The sequence below is a fragment of the Scyliorhinus canicula genome, chromosome 2 (assembly GCF_902713615.1).
Source record: "Scyliorhinus canicula chromosome 2, sScyCan1.1, whole genome shotgun sequence".
Classification (NCBI taxonomy): Eukaryota; Metazoa; Chordata; class Chondrichthyes; order Carcharhiniformes; family Scyliorhinidae; genus Scyliorhinus; species Scyliorhinus canicula.
Window position 1 is genome coordinate 75,764,514 of NC_052147.1, and position 22,834 is coordinate 75,787,347.

The 22,834-nt window shown below is 46.1% G+C and overlaps 1 protein-coding gene across 5 annotated transcripts in view; it reads left to right on the forward strand.

The window, feature by feature from the left end:
- mipol1 (mirror-image polydactyly 1) overlaps positions 1–22,834 on the forward strand; it is a 569,773-nt gene that overhangs the window by 387,525 nt on the left and 159,414 nt on the right. For all 5 annotated transcript variants that reach the window (XM_038780869.1, XM_038780849.1, XM_038780840.1 and 2 more), the window contains one exon: positions 10,756–10,850. In XM_038780869.1, coding sequence (XP_038636797.1) covers positions 10,756–10,850 — 95 coding nt within the window. The remainder of the gene's footprint in view (positions 1–10,755; positions 10,851–22,834) is intronic.

Consider the following 22,834-nt stretch of genomic DNA (forward strand, 5'->3'; position numbering starts at 1 on the left):
ACTCCCCCCCCCCCCCCCCCCCCCCACAACTTCCTCCTGGCAACCCCCCACTTTACTATCTCACCCAACTAGCATGGTGACCCCCACCCAAGACCTCCAACTTCTCCTGGTTCCCTCCAGTTTCCCCCCTCCAATAATCCCAACCGTCAATGTATAAAGAGTAACAAAAGGCACATTCACCATCACTGCTCCCCCGCTAAGACCTGTCCCAGAATACCCACCCCCAGACACTTTACAAAGCAAACACATCTCGTCCAAAGTTCAATGTCCTCACAACACTCCTAGTCTATTGTCTCTCATAAAGTCCGTTGCCTCCTCTGGCGTGTCGAAATAGAGCTCCTGCTTTTGAAATGTCACCCACAAGCAATGCTTCAAACCTCACCCACTTCTCAAAGAGGCAGCCTTTATCCGGTTGAACTCAACCCTCCTCTTCACCAACTCCGCGAGCCTACAAGCTCCAAGGTGTTGGTAGGCTCGCAACTCACACCCATCTCACCCATCGGAGGATCCTTTCCTTATCCAAAAAGCGATGCAGCCGAACCACCATCGCCCTCGGCGTCTCACCCAGCTGTGGCCTCCTCCTCAGCACCCTGTATGCGAGGTCCATCTCAGGAGGCCGATCAAAGGGCTCCTCACCATCAATTCTCCAGTATTCACGCCACATACGTGGCGGCCTCCACACCTTCAAAGCCTTCTAGCATCCCAAAAATCATCACATTTTGCCTCCTGGAGTTCTCCATGTCCTCCACCTTCTCCCTCAGCCTTTTCTAGCTTTCCCGCATCACTCCCAACTCCGCCGCAAGCGACGCCATCTTCTCCTCATGCTCCGCCACTGCCTCCTTCACTTTCTGAATCACCCAGCCCTGGGACTCCAGCGTCTGCTGAACTCGCTCAATCCAGATCTCAACGGCTTTACCACCTTGGTCAGGTCTTCAAGAGCCTCTTTCCTCTGCTGCTGGAACTCCACCAGCTGATGCATACAACAGCTACCCTTAAGGAGTATTCTTTTCCCTGGGCATCCTGCACCTTCTCCCCCTCCAATACTACACCCTTCAGGTAGGAAAAAAGCAAAAAAATCAATCTTGAACAGGAGCCACCAAATGTGCCACTACTCACACCATGAAGAAGCATTGCACCAGATCCAGCATGTATCAGCATTTCTACGTTATGACTGCAGAACAAATCTTGGGACAATTCAGACATCAGTTGTTGCTGCAGCCTTATTGCCATCATTTCATGCATAATAACTGGACATGTTTGCTTAATCATACATATTTATAATATTCGCATCTGCATTTTTGAAAACCCCTTCAAACATGCATGTGATTTATATTTCTAGTAAAATTTACTACATTGGAAATGTTGCCTGGCCCTTCTTTTATGATCTCTTAGACAATGCAATCTTGGCTGTATTGCCTGGCTTCTGAAATCTGAGTATTTTAAATACCAGTATTAAATACCAATGCTGCAAGGTATTTCAATTGACTTACAAAAGAATAAAAATATGAAAATGTTTTGAAATCTAAAGAGCTCCATAACAAATTCATTGATGAAATGATGATGAATAGCACACATTGTGCGCATTTAAAAGTAGTTGAAGCATGGTGTGATCATGTATAATATTTAAAACACGAGTTAAAAGACACCACACCCTCAAATAAAACTAAGTTCCTTAGTAGCTCAGTCATTTTGTGTAAATAACCTTTACTACTTAGGAGTGGTAGAACACTGTATCAGGGGTGTGAGGTATTAATGAGTATAAGTGACAGGTTAGAGTAGGAAATTGGTAGCTTTGGCTTTACAACACAGGGCTTTCCTAGATAGGTATCAATTTTATGTTTGCAAAAGGAACCCAGCCTAAAATGTGTCAACCTAAATCGACGCAGTCACAATTTTAGCAAAGCAAATAAACTAAATTGTACTCGTCTTCCAAAAATTCCTGTGTGCTAGTTTTTGAGAAAATTCTTATTTGGCCTTCATCGGTGCATATTTGACATTTGCCACATATAGGGCTACTAAAACAGATTTTTTTTTCACAGTTGGAATCTAAAGTTAATTCCACTTTGAGTGAGAGTGATATTTTTGAAAGTTGTTCCCTGTACCTAGGGCTGGGGCAATTGTAGAATACGTATTGAGATTTGGTGTATCAGACAGACCTTTGAGCTATGTTACCTCAAGTATGAACTAACTTAATTCCTATTTTCTATCTTGTTTACAACACATTTTAGGTCAATTGTGTAAACATATATGTTAGCAACACTGAAAAAAAGAATAAATACCCTATCCAGCCATCCATAACATTGCAGAAGACACAAGCAGCAGTGATGCGATGTGATCGCCTGACCATTGAAGCTTTTGGGTGTTGCTATAGCAATGAAGAACAGGAGATTAGTGCAGTTATACTGGTTTACATTCAGCATATTGGCTGTGTCTTTGTCTGTGTGTGGGTATGTCGATTGATGTATGACAGTACTTAAAAAGTAGTGTTGGTTTTAAAATATCTAAATTACTGTGCATAGTATTGGCTTGTAGTTTTTCTGATTGATGGGGGACTCAATTTAAGTTATTTTTTTATAGTTTTGACATTTTATTAAATGCTGACTGGGAAAGCTAGCAAAAAGGAATAAGTGGTCATTTTAACAAGCATTATAAGTTTACTGTTATCTGCCAATGTAAGAAATGATTGGCAAATTTCAAATGACATAAAGCAAGCTGTAAGACTAATCATTTGTTAAACTTCTCCTAAATCATGTATTATACTGCAACCCAATCCATTGTGGTGTTGACCAGTCCTTTCTGCTCTTATCAACTATGCTTTATAACATAGGTAATTATTGGAAGGCAGCTGACTGTTGGTTTAGTGAAACCCAATTGTCCTCCCTTCCAGCTGTTGGTTAATAAGAGTAGTTACACACATCTGTTTCAACAGCTGGCAATTAGAGAAATCTCTTTTATAGCTTTTTAAAAATCACCTGATCCTTGAAATGCTATGTGGGTGGAATAACGCTGTTAATTTCTTACTGTGCACTTTGTGGTTACTTGAATTTGGAAACCCTTCTTTTGAATAATGATGGGAATATTTTCATACAATTACTTTTCACCCTCATAATTTTCAGATATATGAATCAAGAAAGTAATTTGTAGGATAGCAGTCTGCATTAACATTATTCATGGGCAGCACGGTAGCATTGTGGATAGCACAATGGCTTCACAGCTCCAGTGTCCCAGGTTCGATTCCGGCTTGGGTCACTGTCTGTGCAGAGTCTGCACATCCTCCCCGTGTGTGCGTGGGTTTCCTCTGGGTGCTCCGGTTTCCTCCCACAGTCCAAAGATGTGCAGGTTAGGTGGATTGGCAATGATAAATTTCCCTTAGTGTCCAAAATTGCCCTTAGTGTTGGGTGGGGTTACTGGGTTATTGGGATAGGGGGAAGTGTTGACCTTGGGTAGTGTGCTCTTTCCAAGAGACTGTGCAGACACGATGGGCCGAATGGCCTCCTTCTGCACTGTAAATTCTATGAACACAGTGACTGGTTCAGAAGGCAATGTAAGCAAGTCTGAAGCTCAAAATGTTTAAGAACACCAAGTCAGAAATTACTGTCATAGAGCACACTGCAAACTGTTGTTGAATTGGTGCAGCAGAAGTGAAGCAATATATTTTTATTTTTATTCATGGAAGAAGTATCATGGAATGTATGCTCCCTTAAACAAATTATGTGATTTGTGTTGTGGCGATATATGTTACTGACTGATAGAAGGAAGCTTACACATATATGACAAGTAAAGAGCAAACAGTAACAGTTCCTGTGTGCTCCATGGCAGTAATTTCTGACTCAATAAATAGTACTATTTTATAATGACAGGATAACCATACAATGTACAATAAGGTGTTCAGCTATTTGAAGGCTAGAAAACATAATTCAGATACGGGTCGCTCAGAGCTTAGTTTGGAGATACGTTCAGGGCTGGCCCAAGGCACCGGCAACTCGGGCAGTCGCCCGGGGCGCCATGTGCTAGGGGGCGCCAGAGACTCGGGTCCCGCGCATGCGCAGTTGGGCCGGTGCCAACCAGAGCATGCGCGGTGGCCGCCCTCCCCCAGGGCGGCCCCCTCCGCCCGCCCCCCTCCGGCCGCGCCCCCCCCCTCGGCCCCGCCCCCCCACCTCGCCCCCCCCCCCGCCTCCCCCCCCCGCCTCGGGCCCCCCCCCGCCTCGGCCCCCCCCCCCCCCCGCCGCCCCCCCCCGCCTCGGCCCCCCCCCCGCCGCCCCCCCCCCCCACCTCGGCCCCCCCCTCACCTCGGCCCCCCCACCTCGGCCCCCCCCCACCTCGCCTCGGCCCCCCCGCCTCGGCCCCCTCCCCCCCCCCCCGCCCCGTCCCCCGCCCCCCGACCCCGCCCCCCGACCCCCCCCCCCCCCCGAAGAGCGCCGAAGTTCAGCTTGCCCGGGGCGCCAGCAACCCTAGGGCCGGTGCTGGATACGTTAGCTTAGTTGACTGGATAGTTGATTCGTGATGCAGAGCGATGCCAACAGCGCGGGGTTCAGTTCCCATCCCAGCTGAAGTCACCATGAAAGCCCTGCCTTTTCAACCTTCTCCCTCACCCGAGGTGTGGTGACCCTCAGGTTAAATCACCACCAGTCAGGTCTCTCTCTCAAAACGGGAGAGCAGCCTATGGCCCTCTGGGACAATAGCAACTTTCAATTGTTCAGTTAAATAATTTTATAGGTTGCTGTGAAGCGTTCAACATCTTACTGTGTTGCATCTGAAACAAAGTGTGACATGTGCACGTGTTTTAATGTTGACTTTAATGAAATGGTTTGTGATTCAGGTATGGTACTCGGGAGATAATGGGATGAAAATGGAAAAAAATAAAAATCGCTTTATTGTCACAAGTAGGCTTCAAAGAAGTTACTGTGAAAAGCTCCTAGTCGCCACATTCCGGCGCCTGTCCGGGGAGGCTGGTACAGGAACCTGGTATGAGCAACCTATTGGTATTCTAATCATTGATAGTCACAGAGAACCATAGGCTGCTCTCCCCTTTGAGAGAGAGCTGACTGGTGGTGATTTAACCTGAGAGTAATAACTCCAGGCGATGCAGAGTGAAAGGCCAAACTGATTTATTTTGAACTGAAAATAAAGCCGCTACCATGACACACAAAACAAACTTCGCAGCCAAGACTATTAGGAACTGCCAGTCCGGGTCTGGGAGCTACATTTAAACGTCCCACTAACGAGCCCCATCTGGGCGGGCCTCCGCCTGCTCACCACTGGAACCCGTATTCTATGAAACCCACAGGAAGGTCAATCAGTGATCCCCCATGGTCCTCGTGAAGGTTATCTCACTGAGGGTCATCATACCTCAGGCTAGAGGTAAAGTTGAGAAGATGGGATCTTCATGAGTACCCTAAGGAGGTACGGGAATTTTAATACTAAGTTTATGGAAGGCTTGATGAGAGATCCATCTGTACTTTGATACAATGGGGGCTGTGTGCTTTAAAAATCCCAGACCAAGAAAATCAGACAGAAAATTTTCAGATAATCTTTACAAACTGCCAGGAACAAGATATGAAATCAATGAAAATTAATTGACAATCCATATAAACCCCTTAAGGCTTTTCCAGCAAAATCAAACAGCGAGCAAGAGAGGGAAAGTGCTGTGAGGGGCTGATTTCAATAAAAACAAATTGGTCATTTAAAGTTAAATATTAATGACAGGGTAATTGAACTTTAATGAGGTGCAAACAACTGCAGAAACTGAAAATAGCCGGCTGACTTCATCAGATTAAACATCATCTTTGTAAATTACATCTATGGTGCCTTACATACAAATTAGGAGCAAGTGTAGCCCACTCGGTCCTTTGAGCCTGCTCCACCATTCAACAAGATCATGGCTCATCTGATTGTAACCTTGGGCTAGATTCTCCGGTTCCCCTGCAACATGTTTCTTGGAGGCACGCCATTCTCTGACGACGGGATTCTATCTTCCTGCCACTTGTCAATGGGATTTCCCATTGTAACCTCCCGACGCCAGTGGGAAACCTGCTGGCAGGGTGTGCTGCTGGCAGGAAAAAGTGAATCGCAATGACCGGAAAATTCCGGTCCTCAACTCCACATACCCACCTACTCCAATAATCTTTTGCCTGGTGTAAGCGGTTGTCCAGGATAAACAGTAATAATGCAAGTGGTGGGGATTAAAATGGCCAGGAATTTGCAGCTGTATTGGTAGTGAAACTACTGGCATCACCATCAGTACGGTGTAAAATGGAGAACGATTTATTCCTGTGCAGTTAAACTCAGAAATGTGGATGTTGCTGACAGTGATACCTTGCTCCTCCATAGGATGTGTTATTGCAGTTTTCAAGGATGTAATCAACACAGAATAATTGAAAGCACAAGAACTTGAACTGTTATGTACTATTTTCAATGGAAAAATAATCAAAATTTTGAAGTCAGGAGTAACTTGTTTTTTAACGCCGCACAAAGCCCTAATTGCTGCTGAATTGTGTCCCAGACAACTAATTTTACAAGTGTGAATTCACACTTCCTCAAAAGTACATTTAAAAATGCTTTTAAAATAACGGAAATTATTTTTTTCCCAGTTTGTTTCCTATTACAACCACTCTTTCAATCCCATATGTATGTCTCAATCAGCATTGTGCTTTATGTACAATGATTTAAATGTGAATTATGTCACATATTTATTAATTCCTGCTTTACAACCTACGAGTAATCTTTAATCTGATTATCCAATCAACTTGACTACTACCTACCTGGTTGTAGGATCCCACAGATCCATGATAGATGGCGCAGAATTCAAAGTGACATCTGTGTTGAGGAAATCTATGCTCCAGAGCCTACTAAATCTTTGCAAGAAACTTCTCTTGAGGTCAACGTTGACGTTGTTTCTCCATCACATTGTGCAAAATCTGAGTCATTGTGTCTTTTTCTCTTGAGACACTAATGCTCACTCTGCTCACTAATTTCTGGTTCTAAATATGACTTGGTATTTCTGATTTTCAGAGCAATGTTTTATGATTGTAGATTTGCATACTTCTATTTAAATGTTACAAATACCCTCTTTTAAGTACTATACTTGGATTCTTACAAATTAGTATAGGCAATACTTGTTCAAAAAATTTGCCCAAACCCAATCAGTGCTTCCTTTACTGGACCCACAGAGCCCATGACCAGTGACACGGAGTTTCTTTATTTAAAACTATTTTTATTCAGGGCTTTTCAACAAAATATAAATGTACAAAATATCAACAGGACAACAAACTATCTTCCCAACAACCTCTCAACAACCTCAATCCTGCAGCCCCTCTGACACTGACCCCCTAACAGGTCCCGCCTTCTCCCTAACCCCCCTTACCACCCCCCGAAAACCCTTTCTTGCTGATCCCACAATACTTGAAGAAATTGGCTGAACCGTTTCCACATCCGAATGAACTCTTCTACCAACCCCCGCAGAGTGAACTTGTTTTCTCTAATGGCAGGAATTCCGCCAGATCGTTGACCCACAACCCTGCCTTCGGTGGCTCAGAGTCCTACCAACATAACAAAATCTGTCTACAGGCTATCAAGGAGGCAGAAGCTAATACATAAGCCTCTCTTACCCCCCCGCCCACCCCTGCACTCCCGGGTCTTCAAACACCCCAAATATCGCCACCTCTGGACTCGGGGCCATGCTCACTCCCAGAATCTTTGACGTCATGCCCGAGAACCCAAGGCGAAAAGCAGCGGGGAGAGCAGACACCCCTGTCTCGTCCCCCGGTGTAATCCAAAGTACCCCAACTCACTCAGTTTGTCCGCATATTTACCAATCGGACCCAATCCACAAACCCCTACCACAACCTGAAATTCCCCAGCACCTCAAACAAATACACCCACTCCACCCGATCAAAAGCCTTCTCCACGTCCATCTCTATCGCTACCTCTACAAAGAAGTTGCCGACAACTTCTTTTCACAAATCCCGTCTGATTCTCTCAATTAACCCCGGCAAACAATCCTCAATCCGCGATGCGAGCACCTTCGGCACCAACTTGACATCCACATTCAACAACGATATTCGGCGGTCCTTATCCTTTTTAAGAATCATGGAGATACAAGCTTGTGACAAAGTAGCAGGGAGTTCCCTCCTCTCCCTCACCTCATTGTACATGCTCATTAGCAGTGGCCCCAGCTTCACCTGAGGCCTTCCCTGTCGCGCAACCCGATCACGGCCTCTAAGCCCTGCACCCGCCCCCTCCTCCACCTTGAGAAACCAAACCAGAACCCCCTCAGTCTTGTGCATGCCCAGAACATGTGAACGTGATTGATGGGGCCCTTCCCCCGCGCCTATCCTCCACCCCCTCAAAATCCACATCGTCCTTGCCACCATTATATGGACTCTATGCACCACTTTAAACTGGATGTGGCTTAACCTCGCACATGACGAGGACGCTTTCACCCTCTGCAAAGCCTCAGCCTATTTCCCAGCCTGCAGCTCCTCTCCCAATTCCTCCTCCCACTTGTGCTTAACATCCTCCACCCGGGCACGCTCCCACTCCATCAGTTCCTTGTAAATATCTGATGCCTTCCCTTCCCCATTTTGTCCTGCGACAGAATCTTATCTTGCAGCACCGGAGGCGGCGACCCCGGGAAAGATGGCACCTCTTGCCTCACAAAATCCCGAACCTGCAGCTTAAACTCATTCCCCTAAGGCAACTTAAACAATTTCTCCAACTCCTGCAGCCCCGCAAATTTGCCCCCAATAAACAGGTCCCTGAAATACTCGATTCCCAGCTGCCGCCACCGTCAGAACCTCTCATCCAGACTCACCGGCATAAACCTGTGGTTGTCCCAAAAAGGCGCCCACAACGACATGCCCTCCAACCCCAAATGCTGCCTAAGGTGCCCACACACCCTCTGAGCCGCCACCATCACTGTACTAACGGTTGCCGAAAACGGCAGAGGCACCAACAACAAAACCCTCAACTGCACCCCCAACACGATACCACCTCCATCCGTCCCCAAATCGCCCTTTCTTCCATAGCCCATTTCATCACCATGTTTCCGGGCAAGTAATTATTGGTCAAATTCAGCGACGCCAGCCAGCCACCCCCCCCCCCCCCCCCCCCCCCCCAATCAGAAAATCCCGTTGTACCTGCAGGATCTTCCCTGCCCACGCAAACCCCAAAATCAATCTTCACCTTTCTGAAAAAAAGACTTGGGGACAAAGATAGGGAGGTTCTGAAAAACAAACAAAAATTTAGGCAGCACTGTTATTTTAAATGTCTGCATCTGCCCTGCCAACAACCGTGGCAAAACATCCCACCTCCTAAAATCTGTCTTCATCCCCTCCACCAATCGAGCCAAATTTTACCTTTGCAGCTGGGCCCAGCTCGGCGTCACCTGGATACCGAGATATCTAAAGCTCGTCCCACCACCCTAAACAGCAGGTCCCCAACCTCCCTTCATGCCCCCTGGCCTTGATTAGGGACACGTCACTCTTTCCCATTTTCAATTTATACCCCGAAAACCGGCCAAAATTCCCCCAAATCCCCATGATCCCCGCCAATGCAGCCCAATGGGTCCGAAATATAGAATAGCAGATCATCTGCGTGCAACAAAACCCTATGCTAGACCCCCCTCCCCACACTAAATCGCTCTCCAATCCCTCAATGTCCTAAGCACCATTGCCAATGGCTCTATCCCCAAGTCGAAAAGCAGCAGGGAGAGCAGACTCACTCGGTTCGTCCACATATTTACCAATCGGACCCAATCCACAAATCCCTAACGCAACCCGAAATCCCCAGCACCTCAAACAAATACACCCACGCCACCCGATCAAAAGCCTTCCCCACGTCCATCGCTACCACTACCTCTACAAAGAAGTTGCTGACAACTTCTTTTCACAAATCCCGTCTGATCATCTCCAATCAACCCCGACAAACAATCCTCAATTCGCGATGCGAGCACCTTAGCCAACAACTTGACATCCACATTCAACAACGATATTTGGCGGTGTGACCCGCACTGCCCCGGATCCTTATTCTTTTTAAGAATCAGGGCGATATAAGCTTGTGACAAAGTAGCGGGGAGCTCCCCCCCCTCTCCCTCGCCTCATTGTACGCTCATTAGCAGTGGCCCCAGCTTCACCTGGGCCTTCCCTGTCGCGCAACCCAATCGCGGACTCCAAGCCCTGCACCCGCCCCTCCTCCAGCTTGGGAAACCAAGCCATTCTGAAACTGCCTTATCCCCTCTTCCCCCATCGGGGGCTCCAACTCATAGAGCCTCCTATAAAAGGCCTCAGATACCCTATTCACCCCCTCCGGATCGATCACCACCTTGCCCTCCTCGTCCCTCACTCTACCAATCTCACTACTCACTGCCTGCTTCCTCAACTGATGGGCGGGCATCCTGCTTGCCTTCTCCCCGTATTCATACACTGCCCCCCTGGCGCTCCACACCTGCCCCACCACCTTCCCTGTTGACGCTAACCCAAACTCCATCTGAAACCTCTGCCTCTCCATCAACAACGCCTCCTTTGGCACCATCGAATACCTCCTATCCACCCTCAAGATCTCCTGGAACTCAGTGTTTATTAGGTGGACACTCATACTTGTTAACGAGTGATCGGCAAAGAAGAATGGGAATAGCTGTTTATCATGTTGTATAACTTGCAGCGCAGCAAACCTGTTTGTTAAGCCCTTTGAATAAACAATGAATAGTTAGAATTAATGCATATTGTAATGAAATTAAATAAATGTAATCGTTTGCAGACTCAACTGCTAACAGCACAAAAAGAAAGAGACGGAGCACTACAGCAATGTATGAAACAAGGTGAAGAAATTCAGAAACTCGGACTTTATTACAGGTAAGCTGCACCAGTTTATCTTCTTTAATTGATTGGGGTTAACATTTAAAATTTTCCTTCAATTATAGTAGCCAATGCCATTAAGCTGGTCAGAGGCTTAAAGCAAGCTTGTTGCAGGAAAATTAAGATTACTGTTTGATTTTGCAATTCATCACCATATTTATTTTTAAAATATGCATTTTAACAGGAGCATTTAACAGGAGCACTGTCCAGAGAAAATAGTTTCTGTGAATTAGGTACATAAAACTGGCTCTAAAAAGCATGGGCGGGATTCTCCGTTGCCCGACACCGATATCGGGAACGGCGATTGGGCGGAGAATGGCTCCAGATGCCAAAATCGCGGCAGGTGGCAGTTTGACGCCGGGTCGTGATGCTCCGCACCACCAAATCGACATCGAGAGGCGTGCCACGCGCAGTCGAAACCCCATTTGAATGCCATCATTGGGCCCACCTGTGAAGCTCCGCCTCCGATGGGCCGATTTTCCGACAGCACAGGCCACGTGTGGTCACAGCGGTCATGGGCATGGCGTGGCGGCTGCGGAGAGAGAGAGAGGGCATGTGGACAGTGTCCAGCACCGCCATACTCCACCGAGAGCAATTCTGATGGCCAGGGGGCTTCTGCTAGAGCTGGGGGGAGTATTGGGAGGTGGCCAGGGGGTGGGCTGTGGGGTTGGGCTGGACGGGTTCGTGGTCCAGCACAACTGGCGCCAACTTTTCCGGCACGATCGGTGCGTGTGTGTGGGGGGTTTGAGGGCGTATGCGCGGCTGAAGCTTGTCTGCCCTGTGCATGTCCAGCACGAATCCGGCGATTCTCCCGCTGTTCTTTGAGTGTTCCGCGGGTGTTTCACGCGCCGCAAGTGCTACCACTGCACCTGTAGCAGAATCGGTGCGTGTGTGGCGTTAATTCTTCCTTCAGGAAACACCAAAGATCCTCCGTTGCCATCAGCACTTAGACGCAAGAATGGAAAATCCATTTGTATGTGTTCTTCAGGCACGAAAGACCTTAATTTTGACAACAACATCAAACAAAGGATCCCAACATGCTTCACATGAGCATTACCAAACAAATTTGACACTGAGCCTCATGAAAAGATATTCGGCAAAAAATATTTGACAAGTAGTCAAAAGCTTGGTCAGTGAAGTATGATTTAGGGAGCACCTCAGAATATGAGAGGGTGCAAGCCAAAAGGTGTTTTAAAGAACACATTTCAAAATATGAGGCCTCCGCAGCTGTGGATGGTGGGGAAATTGGAATTAGGAATGCCCAAGAGTTCAGAATTCAGAACAGATTGAGAAACTCAAAACTGAATATCTATGAAGCACTACGGGCCATCAACAGCAGCAGAATTGTATTTGAGCACAATTGGCAGCCTCATGATCCAGTCATATCTCTCCCATTACCATTGAACCAGGGAATCAACCCTGGTTCAATGAGGAGTGAAAGAATGCTTGCCAGCACCAGACATACCTAAAAATGAGGTGCGGACTACGACACACGACTATGTACATGCCAAAAACCAGACGCAGCATGCCATAGACAAAGCTAAGCAATCTCACAAGCAACAGGTCAGATTAAAACTCTGCAGACCAGCCACATTCAGTTGTGAATGGTGATGACAATTAAACAACTAACCAGAGAAGGAGGCTCCACAAATATACCTATCCTCAATGATGGGGCGTGCAACATATCAGTGCAAAAGACGAGACTGAAGCATTTGCAACAATCTTTAGTCAAAAATGCCAAATGGATGATCTATTTCAGCTTCCTCCTGGGGTCCTTAGCATCACAGATGTTAGTCTTTAACCATTTTGATTCAACCCATGTGATATCTAGAAATGACTGAAGGCACTGAATACAGCAAAGATTATTGATCTTGAAACATCCCATCTGCAGTACTGAATACTTATACTCCAGAACTAGCTGCAACTTTAACCAAGCTGTTCAAGTACAGCTAAAACACAGGCAATATGGAACATTGTCCAGCTCTGTCCTGTCTACAGAAAGAAGGACAAATCCAGCCCGGCCAATTACCACCCCATAAATCCACTCTCGATCACCAGCAAAGTGATGGAAGGGGTCGTCGACAGTGCTATCAAGCAACACTTAACAGCAATAACTTACTGGCACTCAATTTGGATTCTGTCAGAACCACTCAGGTCCTGACCTAATTACAGCCTTGTTCATAACATGAACTGGTGCCATCGCAAAACAGGAGTCAATAGGAATTGGGGGAGAAAACTGTTCACTGGCTAGAGTCATACCTCGAGCAAAGAAGGATAGTTTTGGATGTTAGAGATCAATCATCTCAATTCTGGGACTGATTTACCACGACGCACGTGTGAAGACTGAAATTGACTATACTAATGTTTCCGTTTGCATGTTTAAAATGTAAAATGATATATATGTTGTAGAATATAAGTTGTGTTTAATCAGGAGAAATGTTTAGAATTAAAAGGCTTTGGAAAAATGAAGCTGTCTGTTTATATTGCTGGTTCATTTTTTTTTAAGGGGAATGGTGACACATTCAGGATTTTAGATACGTTGGGTTCTCAACATTTGACAATTTAAAAAAAAATTTTTTTTTTAAATTTTGACATTACTTTTACAAAGTAGACTGGCAGGTAGGGCGAGTGAGGTATGTACGTCTTTGTCAGAAGAGGTATCTGTAGAGTATGATGCAGGAAATAAATCAATCCTTCGGGCATATAAGTTGGTTTCTGAGGTGTGCAGGCAGAAATTTCAAAATGCAAGAAAACAGCCTGGGCAGTCCTAAAATGAATTCAAGGGGGAAATGTAGATTCATTTGGATAAGGGCACCAAAAGAAGAAGGGACGTAAAAAGCACTTAGAGAGACTATTTTTTTAGACGAATTTAAAGATTCACTTCCTTTGGTAACATTTGACAATTTAAGGGTTAACAGCCTAAGTTAGAGTGTGTTTCACTGCCATAGTCCTGCGTTTAAAATGATTCTTAATTTGCATGACCAGAAAGCTTTTAGGAGCCAGAGGTGAAATTGACCAGAATAATAGCCGGGATTCTCCGATCCCATGCCGGGTCGGAGAATCGGCGGTGGGGGGGGGGGGGCGCGAGAATCCCGCCACACCGCTCTGATGACTGGTGGGGGGGGGCAGGGGCAGCCAATTCTGAGGGGGGGCCTCCACAGTGGCCAGGCCCGCGATCGGGGGCAACTGATCGGCGGGCGGGCTCATTCCGGGTGGTGGTCTATGTTCCTTCGCGCCGGGCCCCTGTAGGGCTCTGGCATGTTGTCCACGGTCCTGCACGGAGACGGGCATGGCGTGCATGTGCGGACCGGCGCCAGCCGTGGCGGGCTGGCTTTCGGTGCCGGAGCAGCGCAGAACATTCCGGCGCTGTTCTAGCCCCGAAGGAAGGGGTGATGCCATGGCCTGGAGGCCCATTGACGCCGACATCGTTCGCGCCGGTTTTGACGCCGGCATCAACACTTGGCCGGGATTTCTACCTGGGCTAATGCAATGTTGTTTGAATCTGGGAAGTCCCTGGGGAGTTCATGTGTTTTCAGCCTGGAAAGTTAATTTGTATTCAGCTTGAGGAGATGACGTCATTGCTGACTGGAGCTAAGGTATTCAGACATTTTTTAAAAAAAATTTAGAGTACCCAATTCATTTTTTTCCAATTAAGGGGCAATTTAGTGGGGCCAATCGACCTAACCTGCACATCTTTGGGTTGTGGGGGTGAAACTCACGCAAACACAGGGAGAATGTGCAAACTCCACATGGACAGTGACCCAGAGCCAGGATCGAGCCTAGGATCTCGGCGCGTGAGGCTGCAGGGCAAACCCACTGCATCACCGTGCTGCCCGCATTCAGACATTTTGAGAACGCATTTTGAATTGAGTTCTAATCTGTCTATCTTTTAGACCATAAGAAATTATTTTGCTCTCTCAGAAGGATTTTTTTTAAATAAAAGTAATGGCATTTAAAGCAAAGCAGACTTATCTGAGGACAAGGGGAAAGCTGAGCAAACCAGTTGCAGCAACGTTTAGAAGACATCCAGCAGGGTCTGCATGGATTCTATCAGGAGCCAAATCTGTTCTGAAAAACAAGGATTACTCTGTGCCATTGGGGATGTAGGATGGATTGAGAGCTATAGTTTTTTTCTTTCTTGTTGTTTAATTAGGAATAGAGATAGTAATTGAAGGTATTGTATTTACTGTATAGAATAGTGTTGTTTAAGGGGTAGCTGTAAGTTATTTTCGGGTGTGATGTTAAAGAAATGAAATGGAAATCGCTTATTGTCACGAGTAGGCTTCAATGAAGTTACTGTGAAAAGCCCCTAGTCGCGACATTCCAGCGCCTGTCCGGGGAGGCTGGTACGGGAATCGAACCGTGCTGCTGGCCTGCTTGGTCTGCTTTTTAAAAGCCAGCGATTTAGCCCAGTGTGCTAAACCAGCCCCTCAATGTTAAAGAGTTTAATATTGTGTCAATAATAGAACATAGAACATTACAGCGCAGTACAGGCCCTTCAGCCCTCGATGTTGCGCCGACCTGTGAAACCACTCGAAAGCCCATCTACACTATTCCCTTATCATCCATATGTTTATCCAATGACTATTTAAATGCCCTTAATATTGGCGAGTCCACTACTGTTGCAGGCAGGGCATTCCACGCCCTTACTACTCTCTGAGTAAACAACCTACCACTGACATCTGTCCTATATCTATCTCCCCTCAATTTAAAGCTATGTCCCCTCGTGCTAGCCATCACCATCTGAGGAAAAAGGCTCTCACTGCCTACCCTTTCTAATCCTCTGATCATCTTGTATGCCTCAATTAAGTCACCTCTTAACCTTCTCTCTAATGAAAACAGCTTTAAGTCCCTCAGCCTTTCGTCATAAAATACTCCTTCCACACCAGGCAACATCCTGGTAAATCTCCTCTGCACCCTTTCCAATGCTTCCACATCCTTCCTATTATGCAGCGACCAGAACTGCACGCAATACTCCAAATGCGGCCGCACCAGAGTTTTGTACAGCTGCAACATGACCTCATGGCTTCGAAGCTCAATCCCTCTACTAAGAAAAGCTAACACACCGTACGCCTTTTTAACAACCCTATCAACCTGGGTGGCAACTTTCAGGGATCTATGTACATGGACACCGAGATTACTCTGCTCATCCACACTACCAAAATCTTACCATTAGCCCAGTACTCTGTCTTCCTGTTACTCCTTCCAAAATGAATCACCTCACACTTTTCTGCATTAAACTCCATTTGCCACCTCTCAGCCCAGCTCTGCAGCTTATCTATGTCCCTCCCTCTGTAACCTGCAACATCCTTCCGCACTGTCCAGAACTCCACCGACTTTAGTGTCATCTGCAAATTTACTCACCCATCCTTCTACGCCCTCCTCCAGGTCATTTATAAAAATGACAAACGGCAGTGGCCCCAAAACAGATCCTTGTGGTACACCACTAGCAACTGAACTCCAGGCTGAACATTTCCCATCAACCACCACCCTCTGTCTTCTTACAGCGAGCCAATTTCTGATTCAAACTGCTAAATCACCCTGAATCCCATGCCTCCGTATTTTCTGCAATAGCCTACCGTGGGGAACCTATCAAACGCTTTACTGAAATACATTTACACCATATCAACTGCTTTACCCTCGTCCACCTGTTTGGTCACCTTCTCAAAGAACTCAATAAGGTTTGTGAGGCACGACCTACCCTTCACAAAACCGTGTTGACTATCCCTAATCAAATTATTCCTTTCTAGATGATTATAAATCCTATCTCTTCTAAACCTTTCCAAAACTTTGCCCACAACAGAAGTAAGGCTCACTGGTCTATAATTACCGGGGTTGTCTCTACTCCTCTTATTGAACAAGGGGACAACATTTGCTATCTATCCTCCAGTCTTCTGGCACTATTCCTGTCAACAAAGATGACATAAAGATCAAAGCCAAAGGCTCAGCAGTCTCCTCCCTAGCTTCCCAGAGAATCCTAGGATAAGTCCCATCCGGGCCAGGGGACTTATCTATTTTCTCACTTTCCAGAATTGCTAACACCTCCTCCTTATGAACCTCAAGCCCTTTTAGTCTAGTAGCCTGTATCTCAGTATTCTCTTCAACAACATTGTATTTTTCCTGCGTGAATACTGACGAAAAATATTCATTTAGCACCTCTCCTATCTCCTCGGACTCCACGCACAACTTCCCACTACTGTCCTTGACTGGCCCTAGTCAGTCTTTTATTCCTGACATACCTATAGACAGCTTTAGGGTTATCATTGATCCTACCTGCCAACACTTCTCATGTCCCCTCCTGGCTCTTCATGGCTCTCTCTTTAGGTCCTTCCGAGCTAACTTGTAACTCTTGAGCGCCCTAACTGAACCTTCACATAAGCCTACTTCTTCCTCTTGACAAGTGATTCAACTACTTCAGTAAACCACGGTTCCCTCGCTCGACCACTTCCTCCGTGCCTGACAGGTACATACTTATCAAGGACACGCAGTAGCTGTTCCTTGAATATGCTCCACATTTCCATTGTGCCCATCCCCTGCAGTTTTCCTCTCCAGCCGTTGCATCCTAAGTCTTGCCTCATCGCATTATAATTGCCTTTCCCCCAGATATAACTCCTGCCCTGCGGTATATACCTATCCCTTTCCATCGCTAAAGTAAACATAACTGAATTGTGGTCACTATCACCAAAGTGCTCACCTACCTCCAAATCTAGCACCTGTCCTGGTTCATTACCCAGTACCAAATCCAATGTGGCCTCTCCTCTTGTTGGCCTATCTACATACTGTGTCAGGAAACCCTCCTGCACACATTGGACAAAAACAGACCCATCTAAAGTACTTGATCTATCGCGTTTCCAGTTAATATTTGGAAAGTTGAAGTCCCCCATAACAACAACCCTGTTAATTTCGCTCCTGTCCAGAATCATCTTTGCAATCCTTTCCTCTACATCTCTGGAACTTTTCGGAGGCCTATAGAAAACTCCCAACAGGGTGACCTCTCCTTTCCTGTTTCTAACCTCAGCCCATACTACCTCAGTAGATGAGTCCTCATCAAACATCCTTTCTGCCACCGTAATACTGTCCTTGACTAACAATGCCACTCCTCCCCCTCGTTTACCACCTTCCCTGAGCTTACTGAAATATCTAAACCCCGGAACCTGCAACAACCATTCCTGTCCCTGCTCTAGCCATGTCTCTGAAATGGCCACAACATCGAAGTCCCAGGTACCAACCCATGCTACAGGTTCACCCACCTTATTCCGGATGCTCCTGGCGTTGAAGTAGACACTTTAAACCACCTTCCTGCCTGCCGGTACACTCCTGCAATCTTGAAACCTTACTCATGACATCACTACTCTCAACCTCCTGAGTATTGGAGCTACAATTCAGGTTCCAAAACCCCTGCTGAATTAGTTTAAACCCTCCCGAAGAGCATTAGCAAATTTCCCCCCCAGGATATTGGTACCCCTCTGGTCCAGGTGTAGATCATCCCGTTTGTAGAGGTCCCACCTACCCCAGAATGAGCCCCAATTATCCAGGTATCTGAAAGCCTCCCTCCTGCACCATCCCTGTAGCCACGTGTTCAACTGCTCTCTCTCTCTATTCCTCGTCTCGCTAGCACGTGATACGGGTAACAACCCAGAGATAATAACTGTTTGTTCTAGCTCTAAGTTTCCACCCTAGCTCCCTGAATTCCTGCCTTACATCCCTATCCCTTTTGCTACCTATGTGGTTGGTGCCTATGTGGACCATGACTTGGGGCTGCTCCCCTTCCCCCTTAAGGATCCCGAAAACACGATAGTTTTGTGTTAAAATACCAAATCCCTATTTCTTCATGCAGTCACTCCTGGAGTGGAGTATTCTTTCCACACAGTCTTACAAAATAAAATAATATATTTGAGTTTCAGTCCAATATCCTAGCCACTGTTGGAGTCTCATCTGGGATCGTAATACAAAGTTGTCCTTGCTTCCCTTCTGAACATGATTTTTGCTGGTGATGGTCTGCCCATATTTAAAGGTGTTTCTCTCAAATGTATCATGTGATGCAGAGATATTGCTTTATCTCCCTGCACGTCATGATTGATGCCTTAGCGGTGCAAACCATTCACTCGGCAATATGGTTGGATCTGGAATGGCATGGTGAAGCTATCACATGGTTTATGTCCCATTTAGTCTCTAAAACATCTGCCAATATATTTGGTCATTGTCTGATATGACCTCTTCAGGCAATCCAAACAAACTGAATAATGCACTTATTCTGTCTGCCATGAATGTACTTGAACTATCCTTCAGTTATCTAATAATTGGGAACCTGGAGAAGTAATCAATGATTAATAATAATGATCATTATTATTATCATAAGTAGACTTACATAAGACTGCAATGAAGTTACTGTGAAAATCCCTTAGTCGCCACACTTTGGTGTCTGTTCGTGTACACAGAGGGAGAATTCAGAATGTCCAATTCACCTAACAGCACATCTTTCGGGACTTGTGGGAGGAAACCGGAGCACCCGGAGGAAACCTATGCAGACACAGGGAGAATATGTCCGCACAGTGACCCAGGCGGGAATGGAACCCGAGACCCTGGCGCTGTGAAGCAACAGTGAGAACCACTGTGCTGCCGTGCCGCCATTTAAATTTCCCATCTACCTTGGTGGGATTTGAACCCTGGTCCCCAGAGCATAACTCTGGGTCTCTGGATTACTAGTCCAGCGACAATACCAGTACGCTACTGCCTCCCTATAAATGTGTAAAGGGGAATTGTCACCATGAGAAATGAATAAATCTTTTGCAATTTTATACCAAGGGTACGATGGAATTTCATGAGAGTGTCAAAGTTCTTTGTGCTTTGGTTGATAACTCGGGCATGCTGTACTCACCCTCACTACCTTTTTTTAATTGTTGTTGATCATTGGCCAATTCAGATTCCTTTGTTTGCTCTATGCCCATATGCCCCTGGTATAACTGAAACAATATGTCCTTGCAGAGAACTTCTCGTAGAAGCACCTTTTTTCCTTTGAAAATCAGATCTCTTGAAATACCTATTTCATCTTTGTATGGCCTGAAACATCTGAGGGTGCCTGGCACTTTTTGTATCGTATCAATTCAACCATCTGCAATAACTTTACATAATGCTTTCTGTCGTGGATCATTTATTGTTTCTTCCTGAAGTTGTTTCTGTTTGTGTTGACCAAAACTCATCAGATCGACACCTTTTACTTTGACGCCTATGTTGTCCATTTGTATATCTAGCAAAATATCTGCAGTCTTTTTCAGATTGAGTAACCAGCTCAGTGAGTCTAAAATAACCATTTTGCGACCTGATATGTAACAGACATTGAAGCCCTACTCCAGGTGGTGCCCAGTTGCTTATGCCAAATCATTTCCAATGGTATGTGGTCTGTTTCCACAATGAACTGTTTACCAAATAGGTACATGTGTCGCCTTTGTGAGAGTCTCGAGCTCTATGTTCGGATAATTAGATTTTGCATGTGATAGGCTTTTGGATCCAAATGCAATTCATTTGCCATCTTGCTTAAAACATGCTGCTAGCTTTTTTGAACTGCGCTGACTTCTTTTTTCTTGGGTTGTTGTATTATAGAATACATTTCTCTCTGATGGTGCTTGTTTAAGTGACTCAGACATGTGTTGAAGACATTCCGACAATACATATGGAACACTAATCCTTCATTCAGAGCTCGCTCGTTGATGATGCTTTATTGGTAAAGTTGGCTATGCATGGCGCTAAGAAGTTGAAAAATCTGAAGCATCGTTGTACATCCTCTTTGTCCTTGGAGTAGGCTTTAGTTGTACATCTTCGAGTTTGCCTGTGTCAGGACAAATCCTAGAACTTGAATAAATAGTGCCAAAAGAGTTCAGCTGACCTACATTCACCTAGCATTTCTTGCTGTTGAATATTAAACCAATGCACTCACCAGCCCCTTTTCAGACCCAACGATGAAACTCATCAGGACCCGAGTGCTTGTCAGCCTGCAGCTCCAACAATTTGTTCAGCACAACGTCTCTGGTGACTGTAATTTTCCTATGTTCCTCCCCCCATGCCCTTCCATTTGCTGATTTATAGCTGCTTTGATCAGTGTTTTCAAACTTTTTTTCCGGGGACCCATTTTTACCAACCGGCCAACCTTCGGGACCCATGCCGGCTGACCTTCGCGACCCACGGCAGCCGACTTTGCAACCCACGCCGGCCGACCTTCGCAGCCCACAACGGCCGATGTTCGGAACGCACGCTGGCCGACTCTCGCGGCCCATGTCGGACGACCTTCACGACCCACCAATTTCTTTTATCTTATTTGCTGCTGACAAAATGGAGGAATCGCAATCGTGCCGAAAGCATGTGATTTTGACATTTTTGGGGGAGGGGGGGTGCGTGACCTGCTCTCTGCCTCCCTTCAGGCAGGAAGATTACGTAGAATTTTTTTTTAAATCTTCTGTGTTTCCGATTGCGCAAATTTGCGGGCAACACCACAGCAGCCAGCTTTTAACCTTCTTTTGTTGGAGTCCCAATTCTGGCCTCTTGTGCATTATTTCCTTTGCTCCACAATTGGCGGCTGTACTGTCGGCTGCTATTGCCCTAAACTCTGGAAAATCTTCCTTAAACCACTCTGCCTCTTTAACTCTCTCTCTCTTTCACTTACTTTAAACCTCTCCATCCGTCGCGGCGTTCCAATTGCGCAAATTCACACGCAGCAGCCAGATTCACACGCAATGCAGGCTGCGAGCGGCTTTCATAAAGGCCGCGACTATATGAAAAAAAGCGGCCGCACTGCGTGTGCGTGCCCGCTCATCAGTCCACATCCGCAAACATCTGCGTGTGCGCACCGATGAGCGGGCACACATGCGCAGTGCACCGGCACTTTCTGTATATGGTCGCAGCCTTCTTGAAGGCCACTCGCAGCCGGCATCGTTAAAAGCCTGCTGTTGCGCGTGAATTTGTGCAATCGGGAGCGCCGTGACGGACAGCTCCGCGACCCTCCCAAAACCCGCCCGCAACCCACCCGCGGGTCGCGACCCCGACTTTGAAAATACCTAACTTAGATGTTACTTGTATGCTCTTCAGTGAAGACTGATGCAGAATACCTTTACAGTCCATCTGCCATCTCCTTGTTTTCCATTATCAGTTCTCCAGACTCACTTTGTTAACTGTTCTCTTTTTCAAATATTTATAAAATCTCTTACTATCTGTTTTTATATTTCTAGCTAGCTTTCTCTCGCACTCTAATTTTCCCCTCCTTATTAATCCTTTAATCATCCTTTGCTGTTTCTTTTTTTTTTAAACTGTATTTTATTACAAACATGTATCAAAACAGGTTAGGGCGAATAAACACCCCGGAAACATACTTCCCAACAATCAACTGTACAGTCTGTACAGATTTTTCCCCTTTTCACTGACCAACCCCACAGCTCTCACACTCCTCTACTACCCCTTGAAAGAACCCACTCATTCTCGCCCGAGTCATATGCTCCCTGTGCACCACCTTAAAGTGTATCAGGCTCATCCTTGCACAAGAGGAGGTCCCGTTTACCCTAAGCAGTGCCTCACTCTATACTCCCCAATTGATCTCCCCTCCAAACTCCACTTCCCATTTCTCCTTGATCTTCACCATCCACTCACCTCCCTCTCCCCCAGCCACTTGTATCTATCCCCAATTCTTCTCTCCCCTTTCACATCCGGAAGCAGCAGTTGCTCCAGCAGGATGTATCCTGGCAACCTAGAGAACCCCTCCAGACCTTTCACGCAAAGTCCCTAACCTGAAGATACATGAACTCTCTCCCCCTCCTTTGCTACTCCTTATATTCCATCCAATTTTCTGACCTTGCACCTGTCTTTGCATAATGATGTGCAATTTAAAATGTTGATGCTATCTTTAACCTTTCTAGTTAACCATGGATGGTGGGTTTATCTACTTTTGCCTGCTCATTGGAATGTATCTATTCTGTACATTCTGAAATACCCCTAAA